Source organism: Eurosta solidaginis, chromosome 3 (genome assembly GCF_040869045.1).
Source record: "Eurosta solidaginis isolate ZX-2024a chromosome 3, ASM4086904v1, whole genome shotgun sequence".
Classification (NCBI taxonomy): domain Eukaryota; kingdom Metazoa; phylum Arthropoda; class Insecta; order Diptera; family Tephritidae; genus Eurosta; species Eurosta solidaginis.
The window spans coordinates 40,379,816-40,397,320 of NC_090321.1; the positions used below are offsets into that span (position 1 = coordinate 40,379,816).

The 17,505-nt window shown below is 41.8% G+C and overlaps 2 protein-coding genes across 2 annotated transcripts in view; one reads left to right on the forward strand and one right to left on the reverse strand.

Moving 5' to 3' along the window:
* Nucleotides 1-1,721: 1,721 nt before the first annotated feature.
* On the forward strand, nt 1,722-6,407 carry Smyd4-4 (SET and MYND domain containing, class 4, member 4). The gene is made up of 3 exons (XM_067771453.1): nt 1,722-2,556; nt 2,624-3,747; nt 3,819-6,407. The coding sequence occupies exons 1-3, from the start codon at nt 2,293-2,295 to the stop codon at nt 4,153-4,155; spliced, it is 1,725 nt and encodes a 574-aa protein (XP_067627554.1). The 5' UTR covers nt 1,722-2,292; the 3' UTR covers nt 4,156-6,407.
* The window catches only part of OSCP1 (Organic solute carrier partner 1), a 50,372-nt gene continuing 39,041 nt past the window's right edge, over nt 6,175-17,505 (reverse strand). Inside the window, exon 2 of the mRNA XM_067771454.1 lies at nt 6,175-11,996. Coding sequence (XP_067627555.1) covers nt 10,999-11,996 — 998 coding nt within the window. The 3' untranslated portion in view covers nt 6,175-10,998. The remainder of the gene's footprint in view (nt 11,997-17,505) is intronic.

The following is a 17,505-nucleotide window of genomic DNA, read 5'->3' on the forward strand; positions in this document are numbered from 1 at the left end:
CGCTACAAAAAGCAAACAATTATTGAAAAAAATAAAAAAATGTATTTCTTCAGCTATATCCGTCCCCGAAACCAAAGGAAAATAGGTATTAAACGTTGTTTGTAAATTATGAAAGGCAATTTTAAACCACCGCGGACTAGAGAAAAGGGTGATTTCTAGTTTCCAACACTTTTTAGCCGTTTAAACAATTCAACAATGTCTAACAAAGCTGTTGTGGTGTTTCATACTCTTTTTCGCTTTGGTAATGTACTTTTCACGCACTTTTATTAACTAAAGTGACATTTTTTAACTAATTACACAAATTTGCATACAAAAAATTGTAAACAAACATCTTGTTCTTCCTTGTTTTCAAGCGTACGTACGCTCAGCGACCAACATTGATGAACGCTTAGCTACACGAAAATTTCGTGCTTTGTCGCTTTCATGCAGCTGACGCCTCGTATGCAGCTCTCCATTCAAATACATGTGTTCGGCATCAAAGCGTACAAATTTCGCCTGCAGCGTCTATGACGCGTAGCCTCGTGTGCACCTGGCCTAAGCGTAAACGTATATAGATGTGAAAAAAACACACAACTAATAGTTTCGTTCGGGTATTCCAATTTTCTGTTGATTTTGCAAATTTCGCAGGTTTTTCTGTTCGCGTACCCGGCTCTCCAAAAAAAAATTAAGTAAAAGAGAGAGTAAAGTGACATTTCACTTTGCTGAGAGCTGCAATTTTCTGTTCGTAAAATTTTTGCCCACAGCAATTTACAAACAGAAAAACAGCTTATCGAAAAACTGCTGGTTTTAAAGCGGGAGTCATTGGTGCCGTATGTCGTATCGCTGTAGTCGTATCCCTAACGTAATCAGCTGTTTATCGTTACGACGGTAAACCAAAAACCAATTGGTTGGCTACGATACGGTTACGACCTTAGCGGCACCAATAATAGATTGCATTGATTCTCATAAGGTTGGTCGAATCAGCTGTTAAAAGGTTACCGATACGGTTACCGATAAAGCACCAATGTCTCCAGCTTAATTCAGTAATGTTTATTGCGTGGGAATAAAATGGTCACCCTGTGCTGTCAGCAGTTTCGAGCCTCGTAAATTTGGCGATGCCATATCGCCAAACGTGCTACCAACCAATGCAAAATGGAAATTTACTTTAATCAACTTTTTATAAAACTTTGTATTGAAACGTTTTACAAGACGATGAACCACCAAATTTATATAAAAAATTTTCAAAGGGGATATCAAAAGACGCGTGTCGACCTTCGTTTTTAGAATGTGGAAATTAAAATTTTTATTTCTGTCAAAAAATATTTGCAAAAAACCAAAAATGAAGATAACCCGGGTGGATCCAACACCGGTTTGAGGTTCAACATTAAATGCGCGCAGAAAACCTTTCTACATTAGTGTGTGTGTATAAAACAAATCTGGCAAAATACAACAACTACATGAAAATCCAAATCGATTTTTTGTTTCTCTTCTTTATGAGAGAAAAAAATTTGTATTTTCACTTTCGGATACTAAAACTGGAAGATGGAACGCTCTTTTTTTGCCACCTTTGATAATTTTTGATAAAAATTTGGTGGGTTATGAATTAGGTTGTTATTGATTTTTTTATAAAAACATTTGCATATAACATAATGAATTGAAAAGGTACATTCGTAAACCACCCTAACATTACCGAGCGATATGACAGTTCTGTCAAACGCACGCACACATGTGTGCTACTTTTTCTTTGACATATCTGACAGCTCGCGGAAAAGAAGATGAAATCTTCCGACATATTTTTAAGATATATTTTTAATAACTTTATGGCCTAAACTGTATAATTTTTTTTATAAAAGTGACGAGTATATTATAAATAACGATATCAAGTAAAAACAACCTGGAAGACATTACCATATATTGAAGAAAATCTATTCTAAAAAACAGGCGGTGCACTAGAAAGATCCCATAGTGTGTGTTGTGCGTATGGTTGTGTGCCTAATACGCGTGCGGCTGCTGCAAGAAGTTTCAAATTGGAGCAGAAAATTCTCGCACAAATTGTGGGTGAAATAACGGCATGCACCTGCAGTTGCTAGTGGCACGCAGAAAGTGTTTCAGATTTACAAATTTTAATGAAATTTACAAGTTTTTACGGTAGTCAACAGCCTTTATAGACTTGTAGCCCCGCTATTTATACAATACTCCTCCCCAAACAACTTTTACTTTGTTGCAACAACACCGTAATCCGCCAGCAAACTGCCCGGCAAAGCAGCCATCTCCACTGACGTTGCCGTCGTCAAACAAACAATTTACGCCAAAATGGATGTTTATGATATTAGCGATGATCTTATAAAAAAACTTAGCGATTGGAAGTTAATTGGCATCATATCAGGCAAATTCAATGAACTAAGAGAAAATTATTCGAGGGTTAATTTTGTAGAACATGTGCTAATCGACTTTAAGTACATTGAAAAGATATTAATAAATGTTAAACTGCGCGAGGAAAAGTGCAATAAAAAAAGTTCCGAATACCGTATGCTGGGCAATGAGCAGTTTTCCCTTAAAAACCGCAAATACTTCAATGTAACATAATTTTATTATCTCTTCAAATTTGCATTCTTTGTTTACTAATCGTCGTTTTGTTTCACAGGCTTTGGAGCTATACAACAAAAGCATTTGCTATTCGGAACCTGGTTCAGAGAACTTATCTATAGGTTATGCCAATCGTTCGGCTGTGCTTTACGAATGGAAACGCTATCATGAATGTCTGGTCAATATTGAACTGGCGCGCAAAGCTAATTATCCCACGCGTCTAATGCATAAACTCGATAAACGCGAAAAAGATTGCCGTCAATTGTTGGATCAACAACCAGGCGATATACAGCCATATGATTTTCAAATGTCCTTCCCACCACATCCGCAAATACCCAATATAGCAGATTGCCTCGAAATCCATTATACGGAAGAATCTGGACGTTTTATATGTACCAATCGTGATTTGGTTGTTGGCGATCTTATCGCAACGGAAGAACCATTTTGTTCAACACTCTTACCACCGATGCGTTATATACGTTGTGCCACTTGTAAAGTGGAAAACTATTTATCATTAATACCTTGTGACAATTGTTGTTCGGTAATGTTTTGCTCGGAAGAGTGTCGTGAACGTGCTTTAGCTACATTTCACAAATATGAATGTCCTATTATTGATTTACTACATAAAATGTTCAATAAGATACATGGTATTGCGTTGCGTGTATGCCTATCAGCTATTGAACTCTTTCCTACTATAGAAGAGTTGATGACCTTTTGTGATGATCCGAATAATCAAAATAAGTCTGCATTCGATTTGGATTATGCGAATTTGACGCCAAGGGAACACTATCGTGCTATACATGGATTGGTAACGAATCAAAATTTACGCACCTTGTCTGATTTATTTCAACGTTCTGTTGTATGCGCAGTACTAAAGCATTTTGTTATTGAACATACGCCATTGAAAGAGTTTCTTGGCGGTGAAGAGGGTGAACATTTTTTTACTGAACTATTATTTAAACATTTGCAAACATCACCATCTAATATGCATGGTATTGATTTGGTGGAACAAGTAAATGAAACTAAAGATGATACAACACATTCATCTGGTGCATTCGCTTTTCTATCTCTGCTGAATCATTCATGCGCGCCAAATACATTACGTGTATATCAAGGCACAAAGGCATATCTGTTCGTTTTTCGTCCAATACCAGCCGGTGGCGAGCTATACGACACATACGGGTGAGTTTCTTAATGCCTAACAAATTGACTTACAATTTGATTGTTATTATTAATTGCTTTTATATTTAAAGTCCACATTTTGCGGTTTTCTCTAAAGAGCAACGCTGCGAAACCTTATCCATGCAGTATCGTTTTACATGTAAATGTGAAGCTTGCATAAATGATTATCCCAATTTTGGTAAATTACAACCGAAATTCTTTGTACCATATGCAAATGATGAAACGGATATGAAAAGTTTGGCGAAATATGACTACGATTTTGCTTTGGATAACTATCGTAAATACTGTGAATTCCTGACGCAGCATGCCAAAGCCTATCCCTGCGATCAGATCTGTTCAGCTGAGGAATGTTTAAAAATGGCATTGCATATACTTGTTGATGCGGTGCCGTTGAAAGCAAAAATGTAGAATGCATAAGCCAGCACATGCACAATTCAAACACATAGAAAGGTGTAGACAGCATGATATATTTTGTATTTAACAATAAGAAATAATTTTAATAAACTTTTTTTTTTGGCGTTAACCCACATTCAAAATGTAACAACTGAAAAAGTATACGAACAGATAAGTGTTAGATATTGACCGTAATTATGGACTGGCAAATTGTAATTTGAAAATCTGACTCACTTGGCTTAATGAGCCATATGTATAGCACTAGCGAAACACATTTTTGATAGCAGTCATTTCAAAATTACTTTGAATTTAAAAGTGATTTACACTGGTTTAATGCATATGGCCTAATAATATAGCTTAATTAAAAAAAATTTTTTTTTTCATTTCTATCTTGTAAAACTAATAACTAGGACAATAGTAAAACACAAACAAACTAGCATGAGACGGGCACCATGGTATATTGAATAAAAAGCATTTTATTTGAAGCTCAAAAAGGTGTAGTGCAACAGACGATCAGAAAGTGTTAGGAAAACATTAGAGAAGTGCTGGTCTTAACGGCTTCTTAGTGTGTAGTAGACTCACGACAATGCGCGTACAGCAAGCATATCCCAATTGGAAAAACGCAAAAAAAAAAATGAAAATAATTGTTACAATTTTTCACTTTGATATATATAGATATATAAAATTATATTTGTATGCAGTTGGTAGATACATACATAAGTGAACATATATGTAAATTTTAATTGTATTGCATTCACATGAGGATTGTATTTTTTTAACTAAAGAGTTTTGTAATTTAATAGCAATAGAAGGTATTGATGTTATAATAACTTAATAACAAATTGTTTTACCTTAAAATTTTCATTTATATTGTTATAGAAGTTGTCACAAATGTATTGCATACGCATAAGCTTGCTGTGAAAACGGAATTTAATACTAACGCATATTTATGGGTGTAGACAAGTTGAAAATAGAGTCATAATACAAAAAATAGCTGAGGATGCATAAGATATGCCACCAACTAGAGAAAACTGCTTTGTGGCAGAATAAATGGTTTCCTAGACGTGCAGAATAAGATAGTAATGTCAGCTAAATAAATAATTATATAGCGAAACCACTGGTGTTTTAACTGTTACTACAAAAACATTAGATGACTACATTTTCTGCTCTTGTTAAGGCAAAAAAATTAAATACTTTCAAAGTATTACATGTTATTTACGCAATTTGCAAGGTCTTCTATTCGTCGTATATGCTATGCTTTAATCAAATTGGAAACCATGGAAACAACTAAGTCTTAAAATTCTAAATAAATACGACACTCTTGTGAATTGCCCAATTTTTAAATTTAATTCACATATTCATGCTTGATTTTTTTTAAAAAGAGCAAAAGCAATAAAAAAATTGCTTAAAGGTTGAGCTAGCACTTTTTAAACTCAAAAAATACTTACCTGATATTGTTAAATTCCTTAATTTATTTTGATGCCTTTCAAAAAAACTTTTATAGCAGCACCCTAACCGACAGCAGCTTATAATTGACTGAAATCATTTTGACTTTTTGTAAAATAAAATACGACGGTAGATAAAAACGACTGAAAATGTTTGTGTGCATTTTTTTTACCAATTTATATTCAAATGTATTAAATTCACAAAAATGCAAAGAATAATTTAACGCCACATATTTTAAAATGTTTACTACAATATTAATACAGTTGTGTACTATGCTAAAAATTTGTCAAAAAAATTGTAAAAACATCTTTGACTGCTGAGTGAACGCTATCTTATAAATGGTATAAAATATCGCGCATAATCAGCAAACGGTTGACGATCGACATCACTCAGTATGTTTTTCAAACGCAGCCTAATGCAAAATTTGCATGCAAGCATTAATCAATATTCTGTTCCAAATGAAAGACGATATTTAAAAAAAAAGTTCTAAGGCGTTTTGAGAAAGGGCACTTTTCAATAGTTTGCGTAGAAAGTTCGTCAACTCAGCATTTTTTATTCACATCAAAAACAACAGTTAAAGCCTTAAAGTTATCGTTTCAGAATTTTTATTTTCTCTCAAAGATGTTATTATTAATTTATTTTATTTTAAAGCATTTTATTGTAATATGTTTAAAGCAGTTATACATAATAAATTGTTTATTAAAAATTAAACAAAACGAGAAAAAGCATGAACCCAACAACACTAACTTCACAAAAAAGTTGAACCCAAATGAGAAAGAAACAACAAGAAATAAAAATAAAATTTATTTTAATAGATGAAACCATCAGCGCTAAGTATCGCTTGTTTTTTATTATTGCACTTCACCTAGACGGGCAGCTATGTATCCATTGGATTAGGTTAGGTTGCAAGGGCTGAGCTGGACACTATGGTAACATCTCAGTACTTAGGCCACCAATAGGCCCATTGTAATACCCTAAAGCGGGTCAAACCACTTCGTGGAATTTATATATAGAGCCTTGACTTCATAGCTAGAGACCTCAGCAAGGTCATGAAGAAAAGGTTTACCAAGGATGGCTAACCTACGCCTACTAAGCGCTGGAAAATGACAGAGAAGGTGCTGGACACTCCTCTTCTGCAGCTGCGACAATAGTCGAAGGTCGTTGCCCCCATTCTAGCACCATGCGTGCCTATTAAACAATGCCCTGTTAGAACCCTTATCAGGGACGATAGAACTGATTTGTTTAAAATCAGAAGCGCTCCTGTGCGCCCCTTGCATATGAGGGCCAGGTTAGCTTGCATGTTGTTGTTGTTGTTGTCTCACACGATGATATGGCTGACCATAGTCCATTTGCATTTCTTATAGTGCTTGTGTTCACACGAAGCGTGAAAGTGGCCATGGGTATACCTACCGAATCATTTCCCTGAAAGATATGGTCGGTGATGCCTCTTCTGGCCAGCTCGTCTGCTCTGCAGTTGCCTTCAATATCCCTGTGCCCAGGTACCCATATAAGGCTGATACTGAAGTGCTGAGCTATCTCGTTAAGAGATCTGCGGCATTCAGTGACCGACTTTGCGTTGTCGACGAATGAGTCCAGGGCCTTGGCCTGGCTGTCTGAGAAAATAAACACCCGTTTACCATCCTTAGACATAGACCCGAGATGATTCACAGCCCTGTGTATTGCCAGCATTTCCGCTTAGTAAACACTACAGTGATCTGGTAGCCTCTAGACCCAGATCCGGCGAACAGAGGCCTGCTCCCACCTTCCCGTCAAACTTGGAACCATGCGTGAATATGTTGATGGCACCCGGTACCGTATGTTGTCTGGTATTCCAATCTTGTCGCGATGGTATATATATACTATAGTTTTTAACGAAACCGTTCTTTGGCGTGCAGTAGTCAGTGCGCACCGGTATTCGGACTGGGGCGTTCGTGCCCAGGATTGTTGCGTGTCCACTAGATCCATTTGACCAGAGACCCGTTTCCCTTATGCGTAGAGCGGCGATGACCGCTATTTCCTTCGCCACCAGGTCAAGAGGTGGAAGGTATAGCATTGTGTTGAGTGCTTCAGACGGAGTGGAGCCGAGAGCTCCGAACTCCATTGCACCTTTTGAAGCATTTTAAGATAAGTACTTTTAGCTAGTGCAGGCCACCAGACCAAGGCACCATTGGATTAGTCGTCAAAATTATTTTTCTGAACCAAGACAAAAGTGGACAAGTTTCTCTACGATCTATGTATCTTCCCTTGCCAATTATTTGCACAGTGTTCTGATCCGGCAGCCTCCTTTTGTTTGTGTCTCTTAAGTCAGGCCACCATATCGACGACACATAGTAAGCAGCTGACCATTTGTTTTTTAAGTCATAAGCAGTGTTTTATTCTGTTGTTGTTGTAACGATAAGGACACTCCCTGAAGGTTTTGAGGAGTGTTATCGATGTTGATGGTCCTTTGCTATCCAGTAGCATAGATGCGGTAAGTTCTAGTAACAAGCCATTCAGGTACTAATTAGCCCGACCATCGCGGGAAGACCCAGCGGGTTAGGGGGTCAGAATATACCCGCGGTAGGTATGCCTGTCGTAAGAGGCGACTAAAATACCAGATTCAAGGGGCTGTGTAGCGCAACCCATCAGGTTGCCAGCGCAATACATAGCTTCTCCAAACCCAATTGTCAACCTCACCTATCCGCGGCGAATCCTGTTTCACTAACAGGCGAGTCCCTGGCGACCCCAAGCTCCTCATGGAACTTGGGGGTGGAGAAGGAGGGATGGCCTGAAAGTTTAATGTGGCCACATAAATCGTTCCCAAGATGGTCGGGCTTACCGGAGCATACCGGATCTGCATACGGCAAAGGACCATCACATCGATAACACTCCCCAAAGCCTTCGGGGATCAACGACAACAACAACAGCAACCATCTCGGGAACGACTAAAATTACCACATTGAATACTCTGGGGCATTCCGCCTCACCACCCTCTAGTTCCATGAGGAACTTGGGGTTGCCAGACCCTCGCCTTTTAAATATGTTGTTAAATATGATACATTCATATTTGTAACAGGATTCGCCGTAGGTGAGGTTGACAATTGGGTTGCGGAAGCTATAAATTGCCCCTATCAACTCCTTGAATCCCATTGTTTTTTCTCTCCACCCCAACTGCTGCTGGTATTTGAAGTTGCGGCTATGTAGTTTAGATACATTTGCCTATAACTAGGCACAGTTTAGTTTAGGGCGGTGATAGTGCTTCAAATTTTTCGTAAACCATGCCAGAGCAAAGCGCAGCTTCTCCAACCCGATTGACAACCTCATCTTTGCGTAGTGAACCATGTTTCTTTAGCAAAGCAGGTTCTATGGACCCCAAGTTACTTACGGAAGAAGTGAGTTGACCAACCTAAAAGGTGCAAAGTGCTCATTTCAAATCGCTCCCAAAATGGTCGGACTACATCCTTATCGCTTATAGCCGCCAAAGGACCATCAGAATCGATAAAACTTGCCTAAACCTTCGGGAAGTTTCCTTATCGCAGAACAAGAACAAGGTAAAATAAGGTAGGGGAGCTGATTCGAATGTCTGATCAAGTGGTGACAGATGGGATATCCCGCGATATGACCTTAAGCTAGAATGTTTTCCAGATTGTGCAGAAACAGATTGAAAAAGCACGTACCAGCTATCTGAGTCCCCTCTCGCCAAGGAGCTGGAATATCGGTATAGGCCAACTGCTTTTGGAGGATCGACCTCAACTTAAACAATTACAGGTGCTTTGAAGTGCTACGATTGCATGCTACCCGTCCCCTATATGGTCGCCAAGCCTAAAAACTACTCACTGCAAGAAGCTACAGGCCTGCCAAAATACTGCTCTCAGAACCGCCACGGGCTGTCTTCTTATGTCCCCAGAACACCACCTACATAATGAGGCGAGAATACTCCCCATCAGGGGGAGAAATGAGATGCTAACCACACAGTTCCTGTTGAATACCCAGAAACCTGGGCTTCCCAACAGACATCTTATTGATGATCCAACACCGCCCAGGGGCCTAAGGAGTCATCTCCGTAAGCATTATGAGGAAATACGGCACCTGAAAACTCAACCGTATGAAGCCAAAAAATACAAGCAAGTCCTCAGCGAACTCCACAAACAGGCGTCGGACCTTTATGCCAGGAATTGCCCGGTGAATCCAGTACTCAAATAAAAGTACCCACAACTTGCGGAAGAGGAACGCATACTCACCAGGGAAACGCGAGTCACTCTAGCTCAACTTCGATCTGGATACTGTAACGGGTTAAACTCTTACCTATCCAGAATCAACCCCGACATACAAAATGTATTCCCCGCTTGCAATGTGTCCCCACATGACGCCAACCATCTCTTTAATTGTAATGTGGAACCAACGCCTCTCACACCCCTCTCATTATGGTCCACCCCTATTGAAACTGCAAGTTTCCTTGGACTCCCGTTAGAGGGTATTGATGACAATTTGTGATCTGTCGCACCTATTGGATGGGGCGAAGCACTGCTACAACAACAATAACAACGGGAAATATGTCGCCACTCTGGGGGTCAAGGACAAGTGAGTGTGACTTAATGGTGTGTTGTTGTAGCGATAAGGACGAAGGTTTTGGGAGTGTTATATATGTTGATGGTCCTTTGTCGGATATAGATAATTAGCTTGGTTGGGACTAACTCCACCGTCGACTATAGCCTTAACCTCACTGAGGCTGCTTTCACTGGCATCGCACCAAAAACAAAAATTAGCACAACATAGAATTTATGTTCCTTTGAGTAAGATATCCTGAGGTGATATTAACGCAGACCGTTCATGCGGTCAGGCCCAACGGTCGTTCATCCAATATGTCCATGCACTGATGAAAAGGAAATTGAAAAATCTTCCTGTCCACTAGCTCTTCTGCGTATGTCTAGAGCATTGTTCCAAACGTCATTTCCGCCTTTGGTATTCGCTCTAACTTATTTAGTACCGCGGTGAAGTAGCCGTAATAACTTTAGGGAATATTTGAGCTGTGACAGATCAAGGGATCGTGCAACTCATTCATTCATTTGAATGTATAACTCATATAAAGTTGTCCATATGTGACCTGGCCTATGAAAAGGTGGCTTATGACTCAAAAAAGAAATTGCGAGAAACAGCTGTTAACAGCTGTAAGAAATTGCGAGAAACAGCTGTTAACAGCTGTAATTTTTTTTTTTTTTTGAGTCATAAGCCACCTTTTCATAGTCCGGGTCACATATATACAACATTAGACAGCCAATTAAAGCAATGGCTAAAAAATCACACGTCTATCATTAAAATAGCCCTCTTCGCTCTTATATACTACATTCACAGATACAATATGAAACCGTCATACATATTTACAGATACCCTATACTTTAACTATATACTACAATAGCTCGAACTTGCGCCTCCTCAAAGTAATTGACTATACAAATCCAGCAAGTCTCTATTTAAACCATTTAACACATTCGCCCGGCCACCATCCATATGACGGGTATATAGAGCGGGCAGCTGCACAAATCCACCTTGCATTATTGCTTTGGACGGCAACATTGTCGATGAATCGGGTAACTCAGATCCGGCAAAAAAATCATTTTCCTCAGAGCTTTCCCTCTCACTTTTCACTTGGACCTCATTATCACACGGTTTGCTCATGTAGGACGAGGACGTTGCTTCGTTAACGTCCATATCAACAAATAAAATATTGCATTGTTGTAAATTCTGTTCAAATTGTTTTTGGAAATTATTTGCATCGATCGGTTGCAACTCTTCATTATCGGCTTGCGACAAATTTAGTAGATCCGCCAACTGTACAACGCTGTTCTTCGCTGCTCCATATGTTCGTGACGAATCCTCTTGTCCTTGCTGTTCAATATTTTTCACATAGACATTATCACCAATAGTTTCAGCAAACTCTCTATAGTAGCTCGCCTCCACACTACGCCTAAATGTGCCATCCAGCGCTTGAAAGCCGAGACGTATAAGCAATGAGATTTTCGTATTAAAACACTGCAGCCACGCCTTTTGGGTGTGATACACACCCCATTGGCCTTCATCGTCTAGCACATTCCAAAAGTCGAGCAGCACATTTTTTGTGAAGTCTACAAGCATTGTTCGTTTATCATCGGGTCTCAGAAGGCTGATGCCGTCCAAGTGTCGGAATGTGATATCGAGTAAATTTTGTGGATTTTTTGCAATGAAAAGTTGCCATTTGTAAATCATAGTCATGAGATTCCAAAGTTTGTCCATGGAGCTTTTGTCCAAGCGCATAATGGATGAGGTGGCCACATCGTTTAACATATATTTACAATGATCTGCTGTGAGTAGCTGAGAGTTTTCATTCATGGAGCCGACGATGAGCGAATCGATGAATTTAGGTTCGAGTAGTACGACGGTAACATCGTGAATCACTGAAAATAAACAAAAAAGAAAAAATGCATTAAATGAGGGAAGAAATTGAATAAGAAAAAATGGTTTTTATGATGAGCCCTGCCCCAATTTCATCCACTACCTCTTTACCCTGCAAGAGGTAGTATCTGTTCATCGTTTCTTTATCTGGCGCGATGTCCATCTGCACAAGACCACCACAAGTGGACAGCGATGCTCTTAATTCCCTACACCGCTCTACGTCCCGTGTATTTGTACAAATGCGGGCTAAGAAAGCTGACCAGTAAAAAATAAATAATAATAAAAACTTGGCATTGTATACCTCAAAGGAGATCTACGCCAAGCTTCGCTTTCAATTTTGGGTCCTACAAATTGGCGAGACGGGACCCACATGTTTTATACCGACTCTGTAAGGCATCTACAAGCAAATGAATTTCGCTGAGAAGTCTTTGCAGAACCACTGCCGAGGGTCTACAACGCTAAGAAAATTTTGTTTTGAACAAACTTTTTCTTAAATATTTTGATATGGCTTTTCCTAGGCCTTAAACCAAAGATTTTTGTTATTGTAATTCTCAATTTGCACTTGACTATTCGGTTAGATATTAACTTCGTCCCTTCCCTAAACCAATTAACTAATCAACAATCCGAGATGATATCCAATCTCCCAATAGCCTGCCTTGTCCGGAAACAAGGTAAATTTGCTAAGAATGCTGTAGTGCACGAAGTCAGAAGCCCATAGCTCTGGCGACCCCCTTGCATGGAAGGAGAGGATTGCATGTTCTAGAAGAATCAACTTGGTCACATAACCGACACGGTCTTAATCCTACTGTTTCGCGTAACGTGCGGGATATGTATCCGGCAAAGGACCATCAGCATGTATAAAACACCACAAACCCTTTGGTGAAGCCTCGCTTTCGCTACAAGAGAAAGAAGAAGAGTCCTGGACAACAACCGCAGCCGCCTTGTCACCAATATCATCCAGAGGTATAATTCTAAGAGCACCGCTTATCTCAACTAGCGCGTTCCGTTGTACAGACAGCATAATTTTGGTAAATATCACCGTACCCAATATCACAGCACTCCATCGAGCAGAATTAGCTTAACAAAGATTTTATAAAGCCAGTGTCCAACCCTTGGCAAGAGACCCCAGCTCCTATCGTTTAACGTCCGAGCCTTAGCTTCACACTGGGTATCCCGTTAAAACCGTGGCGGGCCTCAAGGTACGTTCCGGCTCCGTCGCCGTTAAGTTGGTGGTGTAGGTGCGGTTGAAGATTTTCCCGCTTCGCGTCCGGTCTGGCTCTGAACGCATTACTCATAAGGTAATGCGTCAACCCTCGCGTGGCCTCCCTGCGTAGCATAGATAACCACGAGATCGTTAAAGGGCGACTACACAATCGGCTCCGGATAGCGGCCTTGAGGGGGGACTTTTTTAGAATGGACAATACTAATACGAATCCGCCAAGGATGGGGTGCGGAAGAAGAGCGCTTTTGATGGAAATCCGTCAAATCAATCTTCAGCACTCTAAGGCGGCTTCCGCAAATTTGTTGCTCTGCCTTGAAAAAGGCGGAGTGGATATAGTCCTTGTCCAGGAGCCGTGGCTGAGTAGTAACGGCAGTAAGATTTCTGGATTAAGGACTGGAAAATTCAACACCTTGGTGCATGGGGAGGCAAGTAGGCCTAGATCCTGTGTGCTTGTTAAAAAAGAGATTAAAGCTTTTATTCTCTCTAATTTCAGCAATGCTGACGTAACCACGGTCTGCCTCGAGCGAGGAAGTAATGAAATGTGGGTGGTCTCAGCGTACATGCCCCACGGGGACGTAGTGGGACCACCACCTGCGATACTGGGTGAAATCACCGCTGAAGCAAGGCGGAGAGGTGTTGGCGTGATCATCGGTGCCGATGCAAATGCCCATCATAGCATTTGGGGAAGCTCGGATACCAACACTAGAGGTGAGTCTTTATTTACTTTTATTGTAGATGAGGGACTTTGTATATGTAATATGGGGAATGACCCGACTTTTATTACTGCGTTAAGGGAGGAGGTCCTGGACCTCACCCTGGTTAGTAGAGAACTGGAAGGTCGGATATCTGGATGGAGGGTTCTCAACAAGCACTCCTTCTCTGATCACCGATATATTCAGTTCTCAGTGAACGAAGAACGTCCCGGTAAAATATCTTTTAGGAACCCTAAAAGTACTAACTGGGACTTGTATTGTAGGAAGCTGGGAGAGCTACTGCCTGCGGTGCCTATCATTAGTTCGGGCCTGTCCGAATCTGAGATAGACGTTCTGGTGGAAAACTTCACCTCGGCAAGCAATAGCGCCTTTCAGCTGTCCTGCCCATTGAAAACTTACAGGGGGAAGGGCAAGCCGCCCTGGTGGTCGGATTCTCTTGACGACCTAAGAGCGTCCAGTCGGCGGCTCTTCAACAGAGCCAGGAGGAGTAAATTACCCTCGGACTGGGAGCTCTATAAGGTGAGTCTGGGGATTTATAAATATGAAATAAGGATAGCCAAGCGAGATGCATGGCGAAGCTTCTGCGAAAACGTAGAAGGCTGCAATGAATCCGCGAGATTTAGAAAAATACTCTCTAGGAACCCCGCTCCTCTGGGGTATCTGAGAGATGATGGTGGGGACTGATCGATGAGTAGCGAGGAGTCCCTAAGGCTTTTACTGGACAATCATTTTCCCGATGTCCCAGTTGCGCAGGGATCTTCGCCTGCATGGTCGGTGGTCGTTGGCCATGCAGAAGTGCCTGCCATTCCAATACGGGAAAGTCAGATAACCTGGGCTATAGGGTCGTTCAAGCCCTATAAGTCTCCGGGCCCGGATGGAATCATTCCTGCGCAGCTTCAAAGGTCTTTGGGGATTTCCTGCCGCTGGTTGGCCATCATATATACTAACTGCCTCAGGCTTAACTATATCCCGAAGTCTTGGCACACGGTTAGGGTTATTTTCATTCCGAAGGCTGGCAGAAGCTCTCATGTATCACCTAAGGATTTCAGGCCAATCAGTCTCTCGTCGTTTCTTCTTAAGACGTTTGAGCGGTTGATTGACCTGTACCTACGGGAAAGGATACCTCGGGGGTTACTGTCGGCTTCACAACATGCGTACTGCAAGGGCAGATCGACGGAAAGGGCTCTCCATTCGATTGTAAAGCAAATAGAGGGGTCCCTAGAACACAAAGAGTATGCTCTGGGTGCCTTTCTAGACATCGAGGGAGCTTTTAACAATGTCTTACCGGGGTCAATCGAAAGAGCTCTGGTGGGTTTAGGAGTCGAGGCGGCTCTGGTTGAATTTATTAGCAAACTTCTATGCGGCAGAATTGTCGCAGCGGAGTGGGGAGGGGCCATAATTAAGAGGAAGGTGTGCAGGGGCACGCCACAGGGGGGTGTCCTATCTCCTCTCCTCTGGGTTGTGGTAGTCAACGAGCTTCTTGTGGAGCTGGAAGCCAATGGTTGTCGGGTGGTTGCCTATGCAGATGACCTCGCTATCCTAGTCAGAGGCAAATTTCTGGGCGCCCTGCGCGATGTTCTTCAGGGCTACCTGGATACTGTGGCTAGGTGGGCTGAATCATGTGGATTGGCGGTCAACCCGGGAAAAACGGAATTGGTCCTTTTCACAAGAAGATATAAGGTGCCCGATTTCAGAACTCCCTCGATTGGAGGGGTACCGTTGGTACTTTCTGATAGGGTTAAATATTTGGGGATTGTTTTGGACAAGAAACTGTCCTGGAGACCCAATGTGGAAGATCGGGCCAGGAAGGCCGCCATTGCCTTGTACTGCTGCAGAGGAGCTGTCGGAAAGAGATGGGGACTCTCGCCAAGAATAGTACACTGGCTTTATGAGATGGTGGTCAAACCGATTCTGCTATATGGGGTGCTGGTCTGGTGGAAAGCACTGGACACGGCGAGCACCTCCAAAATGTTAGTGTCAGTGCAACGGACGGCCCTGATCGGTATCAGTGGCGCTCTCAGAACAACGCCTACCTTGGCACTGAACGTCATGCTGAACATATACCCAGTAGATATTGCGGGAAAGGCGGCCGCGGCAAGGTCGTTGGTCAGGCTTCGTGATATGGGATATAGACTTTCTGACCGCGGACACTAGCCTTCTTACCAGTTTCGACTTCATCCCGGACAGAACGGACTACTGTATGCCGATAACAGCTCCCTATACAACCTTCACCCCAGTTATTCCAGAGAGAGAGGATTGGGGAAGAGGAATTATCTGGGGCATGGGACCGGTTAACTTGTTCACGGATGGGTCAAAGCTGGATGGAAAAGTTGGTGGGGGGGTCTTTTGTCAAGAGCTAAATTTAAGCCGCAAGTTTAAGTTGGCTGATCACTGCAGTGTATTCCAAGCGGAAATTGCTGCGATTAAGGATGCGGTGGATGGAATGCTATCCAGTGCTACCACGGTTAGGGAATTTAACATCTACTCTGATAGCCAATCGGCTATCAAGGCCTTGAGCTCAACTACAGTGCGATCGAGGGTGGTCTGGGAGTGCCTGACCTCGCTTGCGATTGCATCGAATTATTTTACAATTAAGATTATCTGGGTCCCGGGCCATAGTGATATCCCGGGTAACTGTCAAGCGGATCTCTTAGCCCGCATCGGTACAACTGAACCGGATGAAGATGGCTGTAGGGACTTCGGGATCCCGCTGGCCACCTGTGGATTGCTCCTCCATAGCTGGGCCTCGAATCAGCTCAGCAAACGTTGGGCGGATACCACGTCTTGCAGGGTAGCAAGATCTTTCTGCCCGAAAGTGGATGGCAGGAGGTCTGCTGAAATAATTGGGTTCACTAAGGCTCACCTATCAATGGTCATTGGGGTTTTGACAGGGCACTGTCCCATGGGTATCCATGCGGTACGTCTCAATATACTGGAAACTCCATCCTGCTGCAGCTGTATGGAGGATGATAAGGTGGAATCACCAAATCACTTTATGCTTGATTGTCCAGCTTTTGCCAGAATTAGGCGAAAGTACTTCGGTCGCGACTCACTTCGATCTCCCGAGGATATATCCAAAGTTGAGATCGGTATCATTCGGAGCTTTATCGTTGCTACCCAACGATTCTCTAAGTAGCTGGATCTAGGTCACCGTTATTTTTGGTGTATGTGGTATCACAACGGACCTTCGTGTTGTCCAAGTGAGCTATCCTTATCAGGGCAGCTACCACCTAACCTATCCTATCCTATCCTATCTCTGGAATGACAATCTTCCATGACTTTGAAATACTTCCAGGTGGGAGTCTTTGTGAAAAAGTTCGTCAGTATATATATGTATGTAGTATATACGAGTGCCCTTATCTACGGAAACCTTAAATCCTAGGGACGACGGCACCATATGCACAGCTGCGGAGAGCGCATGCTGATACTCTTCGTAGTCTAAGTGCAGCATATTTGCGATGGCATCCAGCCCTTAGCTCAAATCATATTAAATATCTGATTTATTTAAATTTAAGATTTTAAGCCTTGCGTCCAAGCCTGCCATAGTAAATAAATGGAATAAATGGAATTCTAGAG

Bases quoted from the DNA above. Each gene is read 5' to 3' on its own strand.
- Smyd4-4 (XM_067771453.1), top strand. From the start codon at position 2,293: ATGGATGTTTATGATATTAGCGATGATCTTATAAAAAAACTTAGCGAT. The intron at 2,557-2,623 runs GTAACATAATTT...TTTGTTTCACAG, and splicing joins AAAACCGCAAATACTTCAAT to GCTTTGGAGCTATACAACAA. The intron at 3,748-3,818 runs GTGAGTTTCTTA...TTATATTTAAAG, and splicing joins GAGCTATACGACACATACGG to TCCACATTTTGCGGTTTTCT.